At 42.2% G+C, this 16,034-nt stretch overlaps 2 protein-coding genes across 6 annotated transcripts; one reads left to right on the forward strand and one right to left on the reverse strand.

The window, feature by feature from the left end:
• Nucleotides 1–864: 864 nt before the first annotated feature.
• LOC143474942 (tyrosine-protein kinase Lyn-like) lies at nucleotides 865–10,911 on the forward strand. Of its 4 annotated transcripts, none has more exons than XM_076972624.1 (13): nucleotides 865–1,285; nucleotides 1,848–1,956; nucleotides 3,120–3,165; nucleotides 3,966–4,071; nucleotides 4,243–4,338; nucleotides 5,105–5,208; nucleotides 5,388–5,537; nucleotides 5,885–6,034; nucleotides 6,213–6,590; nucleotides 6,866–6,942; nucleotides 7,144–7,297; nucleotides 7,469–7,600; nucleotides 9,218–10,911. In XM_076972624.1, the coding sequence occupies exons 2-13, from the start codon at nucleotides 1,849–1,851 to the stop codon at nucleotides 9,418–9,420; spliced, it is 1,704 nt and encodes a 567-aa protein (XP_076828739.1). In that variant the 5' UTR covers nucleotides 865–1,285; nucleotide 1,848; the 3' UTR covers nucleotides 9,421–10,911. The 4 variants fall into 4 exon arrangements, with proteins under 4 accessions (XP_076828739.1, XP_076828738.1, XP_076828741.1 ...); XM_076972623.1 differs by having other exon boundaries at nucleotides 866–1,285; nucleotides 4,240–4,338; XM_076972626.1 differs by having other exon boundaries at nucleotides 867–1,285; nucleotides 6,408–6,590.
• LOC143474941 (kinesin-like protein KIF20A) lies at nucleotides 9,848–15,250 on the reverse strand. 2 transcript variants are annotated; one of them, XM_076972622.1, is made up of 19 exons: nucleotides 15,091–15,250; nucleotides 14,892–15,016; nucleotides 14,708–14,800; nucleotides 14,481–14,600; nucleotides 14,256–14,394; nucleotides 13,901–14,085; nucleotides 13,596–13,683; nucleotides 13,326–13,505; nucleotides 13,009–13,120; nucleotides 12,741–12,803; nucleotides 12,504–12,650; nucleotides 12,062–12,227; nucleotides 11,617–11,796; nucleotides 11,298–11,437; nucleotides 10,901–11,066; nucleotides 10,685–10,808; nucleotides 10,519–10,589; nucleotides 10,220–10,339; nucleotides 9,848–10,144 (listed from the first exon to the last, which is right to left on the reverse strand). In XM_076972622.1, exons 2-19 carry the CDS (start codon nucleotides 15,012–15,014, stop codon nucleotides 9,911–9,913), a joined length of 2,451 nt encoding a protein of 816 aa, XP_076828737.1. In that variant the 5' UTR covers nucleotides 15,015–15,016; nucleotides 15,091–15,250; the 3' UTR covers nucleotides 9,848–9,910. The 2 variants fall into 2 exon arrangements, with proteins under 2 accessions (XP_076828737.1, XP_076828736.1); XM_076972621.1 differs by having other exon boundaries at nucleotides 10,676–10,808.
• Nucleotides 15,251–16,034: the final 784 nt, after the last annotated feature.

Consider the following 16,034-nt stretch of genomic DNA (forward strand, 5'->3'; position numbering starts at 1 on the left):
TTATTGCCGTGAACAACATGAATATCCCAGCAACCTGAAGATTTGCACACGCATTTTACCATCCTGCACCCTGCGCAACAAGTCCACACTCACGTGCTCATGTTAATAATACAGCCATATAATGCAACGCCTTAGCCAATGCTAAAATGGAAGCTATGTATGTGCATGACCGAAGTGTGCATATATAAGCAAACGATTTCACTGTAACATGCACAAACTCAAACATCAACGGGTTAGAAAAAGTTTGAACCACCTTAGGGGGTTGGGTTCATTTACCATCTCAGGAGATAAGGAACGATTAAATAAGTTTGAGATCTCATTTAAGAATGAGCTCCGAAAATGAAACAATAGAAACAGGCACGAAATAATAAGATAATAACATAAACTAACATAAATATTAGCAACAAATAATTATTTTATTGCTAAATATAGGTCAATTCATACGTCTCCATATCCTAGCTTGGGCCACATAATGGCTTAATGATAACAGTTCTCATAGCAGGGTGCGGGTATAGAATATTCTCCAAATTGTGCTGATTGCAATTTTTCAAAAACAATTAAAAATGCAGAATAAAAAGAATGGCTGGTAAACCAAATAACACTGGCAACATATCTGTGAAATGCACTTGTGTACATATATGTTTCTACATACATCTGGTATACAGATCTGGAATACAGCGGTAGACTATTGCAGAAACACTGAATAAATAATCCCACTTTAAATTAATGCCACGGCCACAACGGTGATATTTCCGCGATGCTTCTGGTGCGCGTCCATCCTACGTCCGCACTTTCTCCTATGACGTGCACCTGTGACAGATCCTCTCAGGAGGATGACGTAAGCAGGACACAGTACCTGTACGGCGGTGGACGAACGCGGTTAACTAGAACAGCGCGACTGTACTGCGGCAGGTTTGCGTGTTCTTTGGGGTTCTAACATAGGTCGCGATTATGTAACGTTCCGCTAGTCTAAAGCGATCCATGCTGGTGTTTGCTTTCGAGTTTTGAATCTCCGAAAAAAAAGGATATTTGCATTCCCCGGTGCGAATACTCTGATGTCGGAGTTGCACGCGACAATGCTCCTCGAGTGAACAACAGACCATTTGGGTGCTTTTGCATCTTTATGCAAATATCTTGAAATGAAGTCAGTAAGTCCACCTGAAGTAATACGTCGTTGAATGGATGGGGAAAGGGAGCAAGCAGGCTAGCTATGTAAAGAAAAATAAAACTTTACTATTAACTTGACATAAAGAGTCAGGCCACTAAAGGACCTTTCGAGTATTAGGTGAGTTAGCTAAAACAATTCGGAATACATTTGCGGGTGAATTACTAAGTCGAGGTCAAATGTAATCTAAGTCCACAAATGTATACTTTTCTTAAATCTGATCCTGTAAGGACTGGCCTGTCGCACTCGACGCAACTATCTGCTGTGAGGGTGTTGTTTCATGCTGTAGATATAACTTTCATATTAAATGCACTTATACTTCTCGATACTTTCAGTTCTTTTTTTTAACGGTTTAAGCTTATCGTCAGTTGTAGAAACCTAGGTACTTTTCAAGGTGGTCCAGTGTGTCACCAAATAGAAACTACAACGTAAAAGTTACCCATGGTTAATAACCCAAACTATTTCTAGTCCAAGGTATTTCTTTATTCTACACATTTCATCTCAATTTTCTTAAAAGGTAAATAATTTACCTTTTAAGCCTAATTTAATTGATCTAATATGAAGTTTTATGTTGTTTGTCCTATAAGCAATAAAAAAATCATGAGGTTTGACACATGCAATTATGTGTAAGTAATATAATCAATAACAGAATTTCTATCTTTCTTTCTTTCCTTCCTTCTAGTATGGGGTGTGCAAGGTCTAAGGAAAAGGGTTTATCCCATAAACAAACTCAAAATGACACATCCTGGAAAAATGAAAAAAGCCCAATGCAGACAGCATTAAATACGACAGTGAGTATAGTCACATATAGTTTAAATACAACGGTGAATGTAGTCACATATAGTTTAAATACAACGGTGAATGTAGTCACATATAGTTTAAATACAACGGTGAGTATAGTCACATATAGTTTAAATACATTGGTGAGTATAGTCACATATAGGTTAAATACAACAGTGAGTATAGTCACATATAGGTTAAATACACTGGTGAGTATAGTCACATATAGTTTAAATACAACAGTGAGTATAGTCACATATAGGTTAAATACAACCGTGAGTATAGTCATATATAGTTTAAATACAACGGTGAGTATAGTCACATATACGTTAAATACAACGGTGAGTATAGTCACATATAGTTTAAATACAAAGGTGAATATAGTCACATATAGTTTAAATACAACGGTGAGTATAGTCACATATAGTTTAAATACAACGGTGAGTATAGTCACATATAGTTTAAATACAACGGTGAGTATAGTCACATATAGTTTAAATACAATGGTGAGCATAGTCACATATAGTTTAAATACAACGCTGAGTATAGTCATTGTTCTGCTAGTTCTGGTACCTTAACTTGCTGTGCGTTGTTGTTGTTGTTGTTGTTGTTGTTATAGTTGTTGTCCCTGTTCCTGTTTGGTCATTGATACAGTCCCTATACCACATTTATTATCTAAAGGAATTTGCACTTTATAGTTTTGTTAAAAGTGGGAATTTTATCATTCAATGACATTCAATCATTCAATCATGTCATTGCTGAATGAATAGCAAACAGCAAAATATGCTTTACAGAGAGTTTATCCAGCTGTGTAGTTTAATTACCTCCCTTGAAGGAGTCAAACTGTATATTTAATTTCCTTTTGCATAATTTCAGTTTGCGTTTTGAGTTGCATTATTCTTAGAATCATGTTTCTTTTATTTATGTATTTTTTATTCGATTGTTGCAAGTAAGATGTATGATAACTGTTAAGTGAATACACAAACATTACTAACAGACATGCAGATACTAAATGGAAACATTGTGTTTATTTTCACTCATCATGCAAATGGAATATGAATTCAAATAATATAGTCTTGCAAACTCCCAAGAGAAAGTTAAATACCTTCAGAATTTGCATAGAATCAGAGTTTCCATTGTGTCTAAAGGCTAACTGTGGTTTTTCTATCTCTAGAATTTAACATCTTTACTGCCTGGGCAAGTTCTTCAAAAAGATGATGGTATGTCACTGCGGATAAACACACCTTCAGACTCAGTGCAGTTTCCTCTTTTAAAAATCGCCAAGAACAAGCTTTCTAAGTTCAGGAAACAAAATATTTTTGTCTTTTTTAAAACCAACACGTTTGTAAAAAAAAAATGCTACCTGTAGTAAAAGTTATTGCTCATACTTTCCTTTGTTTCTACTCTAAGTGAATATTTCAATTAACCATTTTTATTCTGAGAATCATACTGTATGTTACATTTACTGACACCAACACTCAGTGCTTTGAGGACCTTCCCTTCTATAATAGTGGGAGGAAGTATCTTATCCTATCCTGGGTATTCACTTGTAGACTATCCTACATCAATAATCAATGGTTTTGTGTCATAATAGGAAATGTTGTGGTTTCCGGCATGAAATGATTTGGCTCGGCCCTATGTGATGCTCAAAAGGTTTGGCGATATTTGACATCTTGTGAATAATTACAATTAGGTTGGTTCCTGCGTAGCTATGTCTCCTTTTTTTTTTACAGCAAACACACCTTGGGTAGCCAAAATGCACTACATTTGTCTTATTTACAAATGTAACCAGTCAGAATTTCAGCAAAGGTTAGGAAGTTCCATGTGCAGGTTTGTGGGGTTGTTCTCTGGCCCACCTTTCAAATCTAGATACATAGTGACATCACAAGGCTTGGGACTCAGTTCTGAAGGGGACGGCAGCACTGGAATATAGCACATGTACCTGCACGTGTTTGTTGTCGTGCATGGGATCGTTTAGGTTTGTCTGTACAGGATGAACACGGTGTCTGTGTTTTCACAGCTGCGAGTCTGAAAAATATGGTGGTGCTTGCTCTGTATTCATATGAAGCAGGAAAAAAGACTGAACTGACTTTCAAAAAAGGAGAAAAGTTTAAAATACTGGAGATGTGAGTATGCCTTATGTACTGTGCTTAGATGAAGGATTCTCTCGGACCATACGTGCTTTGAGTGATGCTGTAACAAATATTTTGTCATATCAGGGACATCATTGTGTGTGTGTGTGTGTGTGTGTGTGTGTGTGTGTGTGTGTGTGTGTGTGTGTGTGTGTGTGCTAGGAGTGATGAGTGGTGGAAGGCCAAGTCACTGTCTTCTGGCAAAGAAGGTTTAATACCTTCCAATTATGTACAAGTGGAAGAAAGCATAGACTCAAAAGAGTAAGTTCTCCAGAACCTTTATGTAAATGCACCATGTCTTCAAGTGTGTATGAAGTAATGGTAATGGCAGGTGAAAATCATATTTTGAAGTGACTAAAGGTATCGGTAAAGGTGAAAGTGGATGGCAATTTGTACATTGTTTATATAATTATATTATTGTAGCAGTGATCATTCTTCATGGGATTAACATGAGCACCGTGATGCTGTCTTTACCGCTAATGGCTGTATGTCTGCCACTAACTGGCTACTGCACAGATGTACTGACATGCCATGTGCTTGTTTCAAGAAATGGTCTGAGTTAGTCAGTGATCACAAATGCCTCTTCTAGGCTGGCCTGTGAGGTGAAAGAAAAATTAAAGATTTAAATTCATCTGTTTTAGTCAACTAAATTACAGATGTGTGAAGTTCACAATGTACAGTACTAATGGGAGACTAGATAAGATATACAGTACTAATGAGCGACTGGATTAGATATAGAGTACCAGTGGGAGACTGGATTAGATGTACAGGCACTAGATTACATATACAGTACAGTATATAGGCAGACTAGATTACATGTACATGACTAAAGGCAGTCTGGATTAGATGTACAGTACTAATGGGGACTGGATTAGATGTACAGTACTAATGGGGATTAGATTATTCATTTTGCGGTACTTTTGTAGCGTTTTGCAGTGTTTTTGACTAGCGCAGCTGCAGTTTAGGCACAGACTCTGCGGCCTCACCGCAAACTGTCAGCTCACTGCTTCTCGTTTCTTCTTCAAAGCTTTTTCTTCAAGAATGTGAACAGAAAAGATGCTGAGAGGTACCTGCTTGCTCCTGCCAATCAAGCCGGAGCCTTTCTCCTACGAGAGAGTGAGACAAGTGCAGGTGGGCAGTGTCCGCACACCCCCTCACTCAAATGAAGATGTGTGTTTTGACACCCATTGAGAGGACATGCACTCAAATTAAAGTCAAACTGTTTAAAATGATAATCTTACCTCAGAGAAAAAGGCGTGGACTTAAGTTTCAATATTCATCTGCATGTGCTCGTGTGTCCCTGAACGTAGGGTGTTACTCCATGTCAGTGAGAGACTCCTCCACCAATGGTATGGATATAGTAAAGCATTATAAGATCCGCCCCCTAGAGGATGGAGGATTCTACATCTCCCCAAGGATCACCTTCAAAACAATGGACAACCTCATCAAGTACTACCAGAGTATGTTAACACAAGTAATACATACTGTATATCAGCATCCATGTGATTGTGAAATGTCTAAACAAATCCCTCTGTATGTGTATGTTTTCTCCCGGTACCCTTCATTTGTAGGGGAATCAGCTGTTATACCCACAAATATTGCTTGTTATCAAAAACCTACATTTCTTTCTTTCTAATTCTTAAATTATATCCAAAATAACTAAGTCGTGTGCATCTTCAAACTGCTGTAGCAGTTTTCTTTGGAGATTAATTATATTTGAGGTTAAAATTCTTATCGATTAGGATAAAATGTTGTTCCATGGATCTGTTGATTTGTTTGGTATCGTGTGTGTGTATGTGTGTTGTAGAGCAGCCTGATGGGTTGTGTCGGCGACTAGGCGAAGCATGTGAGAAGCCCAAAACTGAAGCGTGGGATGAAGACGCTTGGGAGATCGCCAAGGAAACCCTCCGCATGGTCAAAAGACTCGGAGCTGGTCAATTTGGAGAAGTCTGGATGGGTGAGTGTACTTTGGGAAAGTTAAGGTGACTGACAGGGGCCCTTAAAAAGGTTGCGATGGGACCCAAAATCCTAGGTGGTACCCATATTTTGAGCTCATTCTTTTCTGAATTAGCAAGATGTCCTGCTTGGCTCAAGATCACCTATGCAATTTTCTTCCATTTCATTCTGTCAAAAAGACTTGGATTCCTCTCTGCTCTCCTTTTCCTGGAATTTCAATGTGAGCGGTTTCAGTGACTCTATCAACGAATGCACTTCAGTATTTAAACTTCATTACTTTACATATCCGAGTTGTATTTGTCTATTAACCATTTGCATTTGGATGTGCAGTGACTATCACACCTCCCTCCCCGTCTCACTCTGTTTCACTCCAGCGATGTACAACAACACTACAAAGGTTGCGGTGAAGACTCTGAAGCCAGGCACAATGTCAGTCCAGGCCTTTCTGCAGGAGGCCAACCTCATGAAAACTCTGCGTCACGACCGCCTGGTGCGCCTGTTTGCAGTGGTCACCAAAACTATGCCCATCTATATCGTCACAGAGTTCATGGCAAATGGTACAGACGTACCCAGAACTTGTTCCCATACACAATGTGCTCTCTTCTAAAGGTCCATTAATGTAAATTATCTGGATGGCTTAGAGCAGGGTGGCCTAATCCAGGTTTATCAGTAGTATAGACTTTTCTCTGCAGTAGCACACTTACTAAATTTAAAGGTTAAATGATGATTGGGAATTGGAATTGGGTGTTCCAAATCACCAAGATGAACCAAGATGAACTTCAGCTCTCCAGTCCTGGACCTGCAATTGACATCTTCTTTTTTTGGATGCTAGGGAGCTTGTTGGATTTTCTGAAAAGCCCACCAGGCCGAAAAATACAGGTTTCCAAACTGGTGGACTTTGGTGCTCAGGTACGTATAGACATGCACTTGGACGCCGCCACAAACTTGTGCTCCTGTGGCAGAGTGACTGTAAACCATGCCAGATGTGTGACATTTGAGTCCGTTTCTCGGAACTGCAGAAATACTTTAAGGGAAGCGAGACTGAAGTGAAGCGTGGTGCCTGTGGAGAGGCAGAGGAAAGATGGCGACACCTTTGTTTTTGTGCGTTAGATTGCAGAAGGCATGGCGTACATCGAGAAAAAGAGCTACATTCACCGGGACTTGCGAGCAGCTAACGTCCTGGTCAGTGAGTGCCTGCTCTGTAAGATCGCCGACTTCGGCCTGGCCAGAGTCATCGAGGACAACGAGTACTCTGCTAAAGAAGGTACGACCTCTCCAACATATATTACATAAATACAGTAAGTAGCAAAATAATCATTAAAAATTTGCATTCGAATTTCATAAATCATGAAGTCCAATTCATTTCAAATGTAAAATAATTTTCCAATCACCAGTTTCTCTGCACTTAGTCGAGCTTTCTTTTCTGTTCTTTTAGGTGCTAAATTCCCCATTAAGTGGACAGCACCAGAAGCTATTAATTATGGTTCTTTCACCATCAAATCTGATATGTGGTCTTTTGGAATCCTGCTCCATGAGCTCATCACCTATGGCAAAATTCCTTACACAGGTCAGGAAGAACCAGTAGCTCTCCATTTGTTTATCCTTCAGTAACAGCGTTAGTGTTTTGTATAGCAGTATGCACACTGTCAGTGTGAAGTAACACATGAAGTTGTGTTTGCTGCTTCCTAGTGGTGAGGCAGAAATTCACAATCAGGAATAGACAGCCAGATGTTAGCAAAGTAGCAATTAACAATTGAACAATTAACAACCAGCTTAAAACCAAAAACTATCAAAGATGTTTAAAATATGCATTTGTTTCCAAACTAAAAAATATTACATCGAGATGCACTTAACTGAAACTGAACTGCAACAATATATTCTTTTCACCAAACCATGTGCATGTGTGGGATACACCTCAAAGTACATAGGTCCGTTTCTGTGCTATCGTTTTATCAGCAACTTTGTAGCAGAGGTGGGACCAAGTCAGTGTTTTGCAAGTCTCAAGTAAGTCCAAGTCTTTATCCTCAAGTCCCGAGTCAAGTCTCAAGCAAAGACAGTCAACTCAAGTCAAGTCTCGAGTCAAGACAGGCAACCGTCAAGTCAAGTCCCAAGTCTGAAACTTGGAATTTCAAGTCCTTTCGAGTCTTTTTTTTTTTTACAGGCACCAGCGCTTTACGAATGCTACGCTGATGCGTTTCTTTACTCGTTTTGTTTGTGTCCGCCAGCCAAAAGATGACAGATCATTTACATTTTATCTTCTCTTAATTACATAAATGTACTTAAACAAGAATGTTTCGTTACATCATTTTACACAAAAATAGCAAGCTTCATCGTAAGCAAGATGCTGTCATTACGAATGGTTATTCTAAACATTTGGATAAAATGTTTAAATATAGACTAATAGAAGGTTAGTGTTATTTTTTCATTGTTTTCTGTTATTGTGGGGTCACGGTGTACTATTGTTACCTGGAGATTCAGTGGGGTCACATATTCTGATGGCTGCCGTCAGAATTGGTGACCCCAGTTAAAAAGGCTCACCTGTACATCCCATTCATGATTTCTTTGTTGGCTGCAATGGTGAGGGGATGGTAAATCTTGTTTAAGTACATTTATGTAATTAAGAGACGATAAATGTAAATATAAACATCTGTCATATTTTGGCTCGTGGACACCAACAAAACAAGTAAAGAAAGTGCATCAGCGTAGTTTACGTAGCATTCGTAAAGCGTTTGTGCCTCTGAACAGAAACTGTGAAAAAGCGCCCCCTGTGGTCACAAAACTCGACGGTCACAAAATCTGGTGTAACGCTGCGTCAGAAGGACGGAAATGAAATTAATGGGGCGCACTTTATAAATATTAATATGAGTTTTAAAATTTAGATTTGGGGTAAAAAAAAATCAAGTCTTTGCAAGTAAACAGGTTCAAGTCCAATTCAAGTCCCAAGTTATTGGTGTAAAAGTCCAAGTCAAGTCTCTGAATATTTTTTCAAGTCAAGTCAAAAGTCTTAATATTAATGACTCGAGTCTGACTAAAGTCCAAGTCATGTGACTCGAGTCCCCACCTCTGCTTTGTAGGGAACAAGGACAAACTGCTTGCACATGCCAATGTACTTGTCCAAAAACCAGACCCTGATATTTTTTGTAGCCACTAACCCAGCGTGGTTGTGTGTACCTTGCTGCCGCAGGGCTGAGCAATGCTGAGGTGGTGGCTAGAGTGCAGCGGGGCTACAGGATGCCCTGCCCGTCAAACTGCCCCCAAGCCCTGTACGACATCATGACCTCCTGCTGGAGAGCAGAGGCGGAGGAGCGGCCCACCTTCGACTACATGCAGAGCGTACTGGAAGATTACTACACGGCCACGGAGGGCCAGTACCAGACACAGGCGTGAGAGGAGGGCAAAGGAGGGGGAGGCAGGAGAACGCTGGGCCTCGCCGTGTCTGGAGCTCCACCCCCCTTCCCCTCCGCCGAACTGCTTCAAGTTGGCGGACACGAACGGGTGGGGATGCTGGTCAGGGATCAGCCCAACAGCACATAGAACAGAAAAACCCACTCCTATACAACCATGACTGAGAAAACAACGTTCTGCAGAGTGGTGTCTCTCCAGAGCGCTCTAGTCGAGATTAAGAATGGTCCCTTCTGATCAAGCACAAAGTGCAAGTGGTTAAGAGTTTTCACTCTGCATGCGAGTATGAAGCATGCACCTTAGTTAGTATGAACATGTATGAACGTACATATGAACAGGCCTTGATAAAAATGATTGAGGCAGGAGATAGAAGCCTGAGGGGCACAAGCAAAAGTTTCAGTGGTAAAATTTTATTAAAAAATAAAAAGTATATATTTTTAAAAATCAGACATCTGCTCAAGTTACACACAGTCACTCAGTTTGGTTTCTTCCTCAAAGAGGTGGTAGTGCGCACAGACTTCCTGATCGTGCGACACAGGTTTCCAGTGGACGGCGACGACATGGATTCCTTGATGTTCACCAGAAGTCCCCGCCTCTGACGCGACTGCGCCCCACAGTCACTGGTCCTCTTGGAAAGCTCCTCCCTCAGAGTGCACAGCTCCACCTCCCTGTCACTGAGTTCACCCTGCAAGCGCTCCGATTCTCGCTCCTGTTGGCAACAAAGGGCCAGCAACGTGACGACGCGTCTGTGCACACGAGAGCACGAGAGCTTACGGTCACATACCTGATAGTTCAGCCTGTTCTGCAGATTCTGGACCTTGGTGAGCTTCTCCATGTAGCTCTCTCCAGCTTCCTGCAGGGTCTCATTCAACTCCTGTATGCGCTTCTCAAGAGACGTGATCAACTACGCGAAGGACGCACTCATTTTAAAATGACCAGACGATTGCTGACCATTACTAGGTTCTTCTCTTTTTACAAGTTTAGAATCGTGTTGTGAACCGTTTTGAAACTGTGTGCAGCCCCTCACCAAGTAAACGGTGATGAACAACCTAGACAGACCATTTTCACATTCAGTTCATCTACCTCTTGTTTTTCTGCACACAGTTGTTCCACAGCACATTTGTCCTTGTAGAGAAGTTTGAACCGCTCAGAATCTAAAAACGGCAGACAAATGCAGTCAAAAGAGCCCTCCAAGTGAGCTAAAAGCATACATACACATGTATTGCATATACAGACATACACACACTACCCATTTCCTCTGTGGTTGACGGCACAGAGTCGGTCTGTGTGGAGATCTCCTGGTGGAAAGTGGAGGCGGCAGGTGCGTGAACCTTGCATTTCCATTCCAATTCATTAACACGCCTCTCCAGCTCCTGATTGGGCAGGAAAGGGCCAATCAACGTGGCATTAAAAGGTGGCAACTGCAAGCATGTTCATATGTGGGTGTATGGAGTGAAACGGCCACCTTGGCCCGGTCCTGCTCTGCTGTGTATTCGTCTAGAGGGATGTAATCATCTTCTAGACGTTCCAGAGCACACTGGTAAGCGTGCTCCTTTAGCGCCTCTTTATACATCTCAAATGTGCTGTCCATCTTCTCCTCATAACTTTCCTTCAGATCTGCCATCTGACGACTGAAACAGACCATATTTTTTGCAGCCTCTTTTTACTGCATATGTCACTGAACTAATTTAAAAGCTGAAAGTGTCCATCAGGAGCAATTACAAACAGTACATTACTTGAGCGTAAATTAGAACACTCCTATGCACATTTTGTTTTGGACAGTGGATCCATGGATCAGCTATTTATGCAACATCTGTGTAAGAGATAGAGAGACACATCCACCCATACATACATCCACCCACCTGTGGAGCTCCTCAATCTCCATGATTTGCTGCAGCATGGCATCTCCCATCTCTTTGCGGATCTGGATCTCCTGAAGCAGGTTCTTCTTTCGCTCAGCCAACAACTTTGTCCGCAGAATTTCCACCAAACCCAGGAGCTCCTGCTCAAAAGAGATAACCAGCCATTCGTTTTTACACAACAAGCACCTTTTACAATGCTTTTCATATTAAACAATTATTTATAATCTTATTTGCTGTCTGTCTCTCCATAAGTATCTCATGTATGAACGTTTTATTCTGTACGTTATCAAACATTGTAATGAGAAGGAAAATATGTTGCCTCCTGAGGCAATATTGATGTGTCTGCTTCTTCATCTCCATCCAGAAGCTCATCCTCCGACAGGCAGTCATCCACCATCTGTGCATTAATGATCCCATTGGTCAACAAAGGCTTGCCATCCCGGCCAATCAGACGTGGTGCCAAAGACTCCAGAGAGCGGGGTGGGATCACCTGAACCACCTAGCAGACAAAACGTGGAGTTCGGCCATTGTGACACCTTTTCCTGGATGTTCAAAACGCTTTAAATAAGGCAAAATGCTAACAGCAATCAGTCAGATGGATAAAAGAAATATGCCTTGCTTTAGCATGTCTGACCCACCTCTGTCCAGTCTGATCCCAACTTTACCATCTGCTGCACACTCACATTGCATGAACATGAACCTCTGATCACTGAATCAAGAACTTCATTTGTGACATGCCCCTGCCCATAGGATGGCAGCAGTACCTCTTTGGCAATAGCGGAGAACTTCATGACATGGAGAGTCTCGTCATAGGTGGAGGCACACTGATTGATGTTGACGATCATGGAGGCCCTGCCACGGCCACAGAACACGTTCTGGAAGAGGCGGGTCAGCTTGCTCTCCCGAAACGGGACATAATTGCTCTTCACCCTGGAAGGAAAGCGCAAGCATAGCCTCATTAGGGAGAACATCACACACGACCAGTCCTGTCCAAATCCAATACTGGACATCTGCTAAACGGTTCACTTGTAAATCTAATGAAACACACCCAACTAATATAAAGACTTGGCTCAGGCCAAGTAGATTAGGACTGGAGCCAGAGCTGGATCTAGAGAGCCCTGCTTAAAATACAAGTCCATTCAACCCAGTGGGATGGAGGCCACTAGAGAAATCCAAGCTAGCGTGTGGAGCCAGACACAAGCCTACCTGTCGCCTTGGTTGTTGCGTAGGGCCGCCATACACTTGCCTAGAATGAGCAGCGAGGTGTTTATGTTGCCGGCCTCCTTCAGGCGCTCGCCAAACGTTTTGGTCTTGTTGCACCGTTCCGAACCAGCAAGGTCGCACAGTGAAAGCCTGGGGAGAGGGAGGGGGAGGAGTACGGGCCGCCATGAAACCATCCGCACACCCCTAGGACATTTATTCACCTCAGCGACAAACACTTACTCCGACATTCCCTGGACGTCAGCTCCATCTATGCGCATCAGCTTGATGGTGAAGATGCTATGGCTGCATGTGGAGAGACCAGGGAGGTGGAACAAACACAGCGGGCCGCATGAATCCAGCACAGAGCTTTCAAATACAGTATTTCACGATAAAAGCAGGTCAGACGTAACCTTGTAGTCTTTGGCAGCGCAACGACCAACCACACGAGGCTCAAGTCACTACATCAATGGGACCCTTGCAGTATGGACGTCGGTTTGAGGATTTTCACCTTCTGCTGGACGACTGGTTCATTTTGGTGGAGGCTGCACTGCGGTTTTTGTTGCCCACTCGCAGGACTTTGGCAGCCTCCTCAGCCGTCTGGACGTGAAGCCACCGCAGATCTACAGGGTGCACAGGAACGCCTCAGCACAGGGCACGTTTTCATACTAAAGGAAACGTCTTGAGGCATTAAATGATTCACATAGAAGGTCCAGAATCAAAGCTGTAACGTCCATGTCCCTTATGTAAATCATGTTTGAACAACACAAAACATTAATAAACAAATAAATTTATAAATGTTAATCCAGTGACTGGACCCTCAGGCACCTCGAACATAAGAGTTCCCCGCACTGTCTTCACACACGCGCAAAGCAGGACGCCTCCTCGTCTTGTGGGCAAGGTTTGGCTGAAGCAGGTCATACACTTGCTCGTTGTAGATTTCATAGTAAGCTACCCACATAGAGTATGAACACTGCACATCCTCACTGGACCCCTCTGCAACGTCCACTGGGAGAAAAATCAGACAAACTTCCATTAAAAATGTTTCCTGTTCTACCAGTTTACACACGGGGTCATGTGGCTATGAAAGTTTTTTACCAGTATGATCATAAGAGACTCCAGAAAAGGAGAGACTATTAACAGAAGACGAGGAGGAGTTCCTGCTGCTCCTGGTAGGTTCGGAGTCCTGCACACACAAACACCAGGAGCAAATTACTCCTTAATCCACCCCATGAGAATTCAGCCTCTTCACCTTTGAATAGCACCGTTCAAAAGAGACTGTTTTATATTATGGGGAAAGGACACCACAATTACACGAGTCGTATAGATTTGCATGGGTTATTATACTAGATTTGGTTCCTGGTCCCATGTCTAGTAAGGGATTGTACTGGCTATGCTAGTACCTCTTTGAGCAGACTGAACAGGGCCATCTTGGCAGCCCTCTCTGCCCTGAGCTGATCCAGATCCAACTTCTGCACATCCGAACTCAGGTACGGCCGAAGGTCCATGTGCTCATACAGTCGCCCGCCGAGGTGCTTAAACACGACGTCCAGAGCACGGGGCAAAATCCCAGGGTCCCTAGAAGATCCTGAGCTCACATACACGAACACAATGGCCACAATGGTAAGTGATGTATAGAACGCACCATACATGGCCAAGTACTGAACTGCAGCACAAGGATGGAAGTAGACTTGAATGAAAATGGCGTGAAAGACCCTTCACATGAGGATCGCTCACAGATATCATGATACCACATGCCTTGTATAGTATGGGTCTTCCCAGCATTTGTTACACCATAGCTGAACACCAATGCATTTTTGCCATTCAAAAAGTCCTGCACTTGTGATCGGATTGTTCCATCAAAGAACTCCACCTGAGTTGTCTCTGGTCCAAAGATCTACAAGACAGACATAAAACATTACAGAGGGTTGCTTAGAAGAGGTCATATTAGACTTTGGCAGATAGATGGCAATGCTGGAGCACCTTGGTGAAGCTGAACTTGTGAAGCTGCTGGCCTATGCCTTTCTCGCTGCTTTTCATGGTGGCGGAGCCTTTAGGCGCATGAAGAGCTGCCGTTTCCGTGCTGTCCAACACCACGCAACCCTGTGTAGGAGTATATGCTCAGAAAAACACTCACTAAACAAACACTCACACAAACACTCACACAAACGATAAGTGTAGGCAATAACAAATGCCAAGTGCTCACAGACCTGGTCCTCATTACTACTGAGTTCTTCCTTACTGAAGGGACGAACTCGAAGGTAGACACGAAGCTGTTGCTCTGACGTGTCTGCAGACTCGCTCTGAGGACACACACAAGTATAAAAGTCATCATGATTTGTTCAAACCTTCACATGAAAGAATGTGAAGGGGCACCTCAAGTTACATTAGTACCTGTGAAGTAATAGAAGAAAGGCCAGAAAGTTCTGGCAATGCGATGTGGTGAGGCTCACAAGCTGTTGATTGCATGGCCAACACATCTGCACCCTCATGTGTCAGGTCAATAGTTGCTGCCATAACTACAAGAAACCTCATTGTTAGACATTAATCTCAGAAACAATTAGCCATGTTTATGTGAACGCTGTGTGCTTACCAAACAAAGTGCTTTTAGATAGATCTAGAATTGAAACGTCTCCAATACAAGCTCCTATACTTGTTTGACTTCAGCTCATCGAGCAAATAAGAATTAGCAGCAGGATTTCAAATCAACTCTCAGCAACAATGCTACAGACTGAAAAACAGCTTTATCCACTTTCAGTGATGAGCTGAAATCCCATGCTAAAATGGCTGCCAACCAATCAGGTGACAGTTCCAAAACTTTCCCACAAATCATAAGTGAGCAACAATCAGCTGCTTGAGGGTTCATGCTGCACCTGACCTAGAGAATCCTGCTGAAGATGAAGTCACACTCCAAGGCTGAATCCCAAATGCTGTACTTAAGCAGTAGGCACTAGATTTCAATGTAGTGTGTTCTATCAGTAGGCGACTGGGCACTTTTCACAACCTCGGACATACTACCCGTTATCTAGTACTGCTTTGGCGTACTGAACAGGAACAGGCATTTCGAACAGAGCCCAAGACTTTCTGTGGGCAGTGACCTTCAAGTTTATTTTGCAACACAGCCATATTTTATGATGCATTAGTATAACAATTATGGCAAGTGAAATGTGAAATATTTATTCTTTTCTACAAAATTTCTTGTAAACATCAACAAGGCAAAGTTTAAATCTTCTTGTACATAGATCACAAAATCATAACAATGTTACTTTTTATCATAAAAATATGAAGCATCGGGGTTAAGAATTTCCACTCAACATGAAGCTGTAATTCACCTCCATGATTGGACATGAACAACTTATCCAGAACCCCTCAAATCCAGCAGACATCCAGCCCATCATACACAACACTGCTGTTGAATTTAAAGCATCATTAGTTCCTGCTAGATTTCTAGATGTCCTTCCTCTATTTTTGTACATTACTGTATTTCTTGGGAGGGTTCAATGCCTTAATTTCAGCTTCTAGTATATCAGTGTGGAA

Source organism: Brachyhypopomus gauderio, chromosome 14 (genome assembly GCF_052324685.1).
Source record: "Brachyhypopomus gauderio isolate BG-103 chromosome 14, BGAUD_0.2, whole genome shotgun sequence".
NCBI lineage: Eukaryota > Metazoa > Chordata > Actinopteri > Gymnotiformes > Hypopomidae > Brachyhypopomus > Brachyhypopomus gauderio.

Excerpts from the sequence above, each read along its gene's own strand:
- LOC143474942 (XM_076972623.1), top strand. The coding sequence starts at position 1,849 with ATGGGGTGTGCAAGGTCTAAGGAAAAGGGTTTATCCCATAAACAAACT. Across the intron at positions 1,957-3,119 it reads AGACAGCATTAAATACGACA|AATTTAACATCTTTACTGCC; the intron begins GTGAGTATAGTC and ends TTCTATCTCTAG. Across the intron at positions 7,601-9,217 it reads TGGCAAAATTCCTTACACAG|GGCTGAGCAATGCTGAGGTG; the intron begins GTCAGGAAGAAC and ends TTGCTGCCGCAG.
- LOC143474941 (XM_076972621.1), bottom strand. The coding sequence starts at position 15,014 with ATGGCAGCAACTATTGACCTGACACATGAGGGTGCAGATGTGTTGGCC. Across the intron at positions 14,801-14,891 it reads TTTCTTCTATTACTTCACAG|AGCGAGTCTGCAGACACGTC; the intron begins GTACTAATGTAA and ends GTGTGTCCTCAG. Across the intron at positions 10,340-10,518 it reads TGTGTGCAGAAAAACAAGAG|TTGATCACGTCTCTTGAGAA; the intron begins GTAGATGAACTG and ends TCCTTCGCGTAG.